Genomic DNA, 4,962 nt, shown 5'->3' on the forward strand with positions numbered 1-4,962 from the left:
ATTTATGAGGAGCCTAACTCATCGTGGATTTCGATAGAAATTTTCGGCCGTGTTTCCCCTATAAAATGGACACTAGCCAGATTGCAAGCAGTTAAATCCAACTTATGGCCTCACAAGGCTATACAAAGCATTATAGATATGTATATTATCTGCATATCACCATTTTGTATTAAGGAAGAGTATTCTCAAGCTATTTCTTATCTCATAGAGCCGTTTCACCTTCTAATGCGTCCTGCGCTCCCCCGTCATCCTCGTTATCTTCAATCTGGAATAGGTAAGGGTATTTATACTTCATCTCCTCTTCTTCTTCCCATGTCATTTCTTCTGTATTCTTATTCCTCCATAATACTTTGACAGAAGCTACATCCTTTGTTCTCAGCTTGCGAACTTGTCGATCTAATATAGCCACTAGAACTTCTTCATATGATAGATCCTCTGTAACTTGTACATATTTGATGGGTATGACCCTAGAAGGGTATCCAATACATTTCTTCAACATAGATACATAGAATACCGGGTGGAAAAATTCCAATTCGGATGGCAATTCTAACTTATAAGCAACCTGTCTAATTCGTCGAAGAATTTTGTACGACCCGTTATACCGCGAGCTCAGCTTAACTTTCTTCCCAAAATGCATAACACCCTTCATTGGTGAGATCCTCAGGAAACCCTAATTATCAACCTCAAACTCCAAATCACGACATCGGACATTGGAATAAGACTTTTGCCTGCTTTGCACCGTCCTCAGTCGCTCTTGTATCACTTTCACCTTCTCAATGGCTTGGTGAATCAAATCTGGCCCATATAATTTTATTTCACCGACTTCGAACCATCCAACTGGTGATATACATCTCCTCCCGTATAGTGCCTCATACGGGGCCATTTTAATACTGGAACGGTAGCTATTATTGTAGGCGAATTCTATGAGTGGAAGATGATCATCATTCCCCTTAAAATCTAAAACACATGTTCGTAGCATATCTTCAAGTGTTAGAATGGTACATTCAGCCTGTCCGTCAGTCTGCGAATGGAATACAGTGCTGAGATTCACTTGTGTTCTTAAACCCTTCTTAAAAGACCTCCAAAAGTTAGCCGTAATTTGAGCTCCTCGGTCTGATATAATAGATATTGGCACACCATGAAGCCTAACAATCTCCTTGATATACAACTTCGCATAATCTTCAGCCGTGTAAGTTGTCTTAAGTGGCAGAAAATGGGTTGATTTTCTAAGTCGATCAACTATCACCCAGATGGATCCAAACTTACGATAAGAGTGAGGTAATCCAATAATGAAGTCCATATTGATCACCTCCAATTTCAAGGTCGGAATCTCTATATTTTGAATCAATCCATTGGGTTTTGATGCTCGATCTTTACTTGTTGACAATTAGGACACTGGGATACAAATTCTACAATAGACTTCTTCATGTTATACCACCAATACTGCTCCTTAACATCATGATACATCTGTCTTAAGCCGGGATGGATAGAATATCGGGACTGATGAATCTCAATCATAATCTTCTCTCGCAACCCTGCCTTATTAAGCACACATAATCGGCCTTGGTATCTCAATTCCCCATCTCCTCCGATCTCGAAAGTCGTAATTTTACATTGTTAAATGCTCACTCTCAATCATACTAAGGTAGGATCTTTATATTGTCGTGTTTTTACCTCAGCTATCAAAGATGATTCTGATGTATTCTGTACAGTAACACCTCCATCATCAGAATCTAACAATTTGATTCTCATGTTGGCCAGTTGGTGAAGCTATTTAGTCAACCCTTGTCTACTTGCCTCAATGTGTACTAAGCTTCCCATTGACTTACGGCTGAGAGCGTTTTCCACAACATTGGCTTTACCGAGATGGTATAATATCTCGACATCGTAGTCTTTTAGTAATTCAAGCCACCTACGCTGCCTCAAATTCAACTCCTTCTGCTTGAAGATGTACTGTAAACTCTTGTGATCTGTGTAGATGTCAACATGGACGCCATATAAGTAGTGCCGCCATATCTTCAAAGCATATATTACTGCAGCCAATTCCAAATCGTGAGTCGGGCAAATCTTTTCACGTTTCTTCAATTGTCTTGATGCATAAGCAATAACCTTCCCACGTTGCATCAATACGCACTTGAAACCTATACCTGAGGCATCATAATATATCACATAACCTTCTTGTATACGGCAAAATCAGAAGGTCCAATTTCTTGCTATTAAGTCACTTCAGAAGAACGTCTCGAGGCCTCGAGGATAAAAAGTCGTAGACGAGTTCCCTCCCTCGAAGCTCGTCGAGGACCGACCTAAAGAGAATATTGATCGAGTCTAGAGTAAAAATGGGGAATTCCCAAAGCACGCGGCTAAGTCTGACAAAGCCAGCCTACCCAAAGCCTGTATCAAGGTGTCACGGCTAGCCGTCCCATCTCCATACATTTACAATTAATGTATTTTGTACTATGTTAGGATCCCCATCCTATATAAAAGGGATCGTTACCATTTTGTAAGGGGCTGCTATTGCTCCAACTATTCTACACGAAATGTACAAGAACTTTTTCTTGTCTCTCTAACATATTCTCCTGACACTATTGCTATTGCTTACTACTTTCATACTTGTCCATCATTTATTGCTTGTTATTGGCAAAAAAGTGCCTGCTTTGATTATATCCTAACTGTTAGCCCCTTCCCGATTATCCCCGATAGCTCGAGCCCGAGTCAAGGCATCAACCTCGAGGCCCCTCATCAGTTAGTCCAAGGCCCGGATAGCTAACCCCTTGGTTTGATTATAACACTATTTCAGCTCGTATTTCATCTTTTATCTTCACATATCTAGCACCAACTACTTTAACAACTAGCATAAAAATAGATCACGTATTTTTAGAGTCCCATCAACAAATTTAATTATTATTACCATTTTTCACGGTAAACAGTTTGGCGCTCACCGTGTGGCTAAAAATAATAGTAATTATTTTCTTGCTGGTTTCGTTATACAACGCAAGTTATCTTTCGCACTTTTTCTTGTCCGAGATCTTCGATTTCAAGTCAAAATGTCTGGCTCAGTGAACAGGGTTGAGAACGACAACCTTGAAAACCACGGAGAAAATAGTGTGGCTATTCCAATCATCGGCGCGCCACCACAGAACCCCAACAACGCACCTGGACCGATTCCAGCGGATGCGAGTTCGCAAGACGCACATCAGGTCGATGAAACCTCACACATCGACAGGAGCATACAACATGGCGACCAATAAGAAGCCCAAAAAACCCCAGCTCGGGAAGAACGGGAAGTCAGCCTTCATGTTATTTTCGAAATGTTGCAGGCACAACATCTGGCTATCGATCAGCTGCAAAGCCACCCGAAGACCCCCAGCACGGTAGCACCGGGGACAGCTCCTCCAGTCAAATAGGTACCTGAGAGATCGAGCAATAACGGATTGATAGCCGACCCTACCATCGTAAACATGCTCGAGGACCTCGCAAAAAGAGCGAATTAGGCGAGAAAATGATAGCAACCAATGATAAGAAGGTCGAGACCTACAACTCCAGGGTCGACCAGATTGCGGGCACACCCCCAGTCCTGAAGGGTGTGGATTTGAAGAAGTCCGTGCAACGGCCGTTCCCAGAAGAAGCGGCTCTGAAACCCATTACAAAGAAGTTCAGAATGCCTGAGCTCCCAAAATGCAACGGGACCTCAGATCCCAATGAACACGTCACTGCCTATACGTGCGCAGTAAAGGACAATGACATGGAAGACGACGGGACTGGGTCCGTCTTACAGAAGAAGTTCTGGGAAACACTCTCGAAGAGGGCCATGACGTGGTATCACAACCTAGCTCCCAACTCCATAGACTCGTCTTCCAAGCTAGCAGACTCCTTCATAAAGACACACACCAGTGCCATCAAAGTAGCAATAAGGAAGTTCGACGTATTCAAGATTAAGCAGAGGAAGAATGAAATGCTACGAGAATTCGTATCTCGCTTCCAAACGGAACGAATTGGACTACCCCCGATCTCTGATGGCTGGGAGGTGCGGGCCTTCACTCAAGGCCTAAATGAACAAAGCTTAGTGGCCTCAAGGCAGCTGAAAGAGAATCTGATCGAGTACCTCGCCGAAACCTGGTCGGGCGTACGCAACCGGCATCAGTCAAAGATCAGGGTCGAGGATGGACAGCTGGGAGACACCTCAGGCTCAGTATGTCCAAGCAGACTCCTAGCGAAGGAGTCAAAACCGAACAAAGAGAGGTATCAGTCGTACCCCGATGATAGGAGGAACGCCCCGAGATACAATCTGCCTCGCAACGATCAGTTGGTGAACCGATGATAGAACCCTCGGGGACTCATCAATAAAGGCGGATTTGACGGGGACACGGGGCCAACGGGGCATCTCGTCTATCAGAATACAACTTCAACGTTGATCTATCAGACATCGTGCTCACCATCAGCAAAACTAGGGATACCAAATAGCCCAGGCCTATCCAGTCGGATCCTTCCCAGAGGAATCACAACTTAGTGTGTGAACTTCATAACACGCACAGCCATAGGACCGAAGATTGCCACCAGCTCTGAAAGAAAATAGCCAGGCTACTCAACAAAAGTCACCGCCGAGAATCTTTGAGCGATCGGGCTAAAATTCAGTTCCGAGAAAGAAAGGAGGCCAAGAAGAACGAAGCAAATGAGCCGCGACATGTTATCCACATGATATTGGAGGGGCGTCGACACTCCCCAGGAACCTGTGATGAGGAGGACAAAAATATCCATCACCAAAAAAAAAATGAACCCGGGGATACGTACCCGAAGATGCCCTCACATTCAGCGAGGAAGGCTCTGAAACCTCGCCCCAACCTCATAACAACATACTGGTAACCTCTTTCTTCATTCATTCATTTCGAATGAAACATGCGCTTGGGAATACAGGTAGCTCGACCAACATTATCAGGTCGAGAGTAATAGAGCAGCTCGGACTAC

General features: G+C 43.9%; 1 protein-coding gene across 1 annotated transcript; it reads right to left on the bottom strand.

Moving 5' to 3' along the window:
- Positions 1 to 202: 202 nt before the first annotated feature.
- On the bottom strand, positions 203 to 649 carry LOC138887113 (uncharacterized). Its single transcript, XM_070168829.1, has one exon. The coding sequence runs from the start codon at positions 647 to 649 to the stop codon at positions 203 to 205; it is 447 nt and encodes a 148-aa protein (XP_070024930.1).
- Positions 650 to 4,962: the final 4,313 nt, after the last annotated feature.

The sequence above is a fragment of the Nicotiana sylvestris genome, chromosome 3 (genome assembly GCF_000393655.2).
Source record: "Nicotiana sylvestris chromosome 3, ASM39365v2, whole genome shotgun sequence".
Taxonomy (NCBI): Eukaryota; Viridiplantae; Streptophyta; class Magnoliopsida; order Solanales; family Solanaceae; genus Nicotiana; species Nicotiana sylvestris.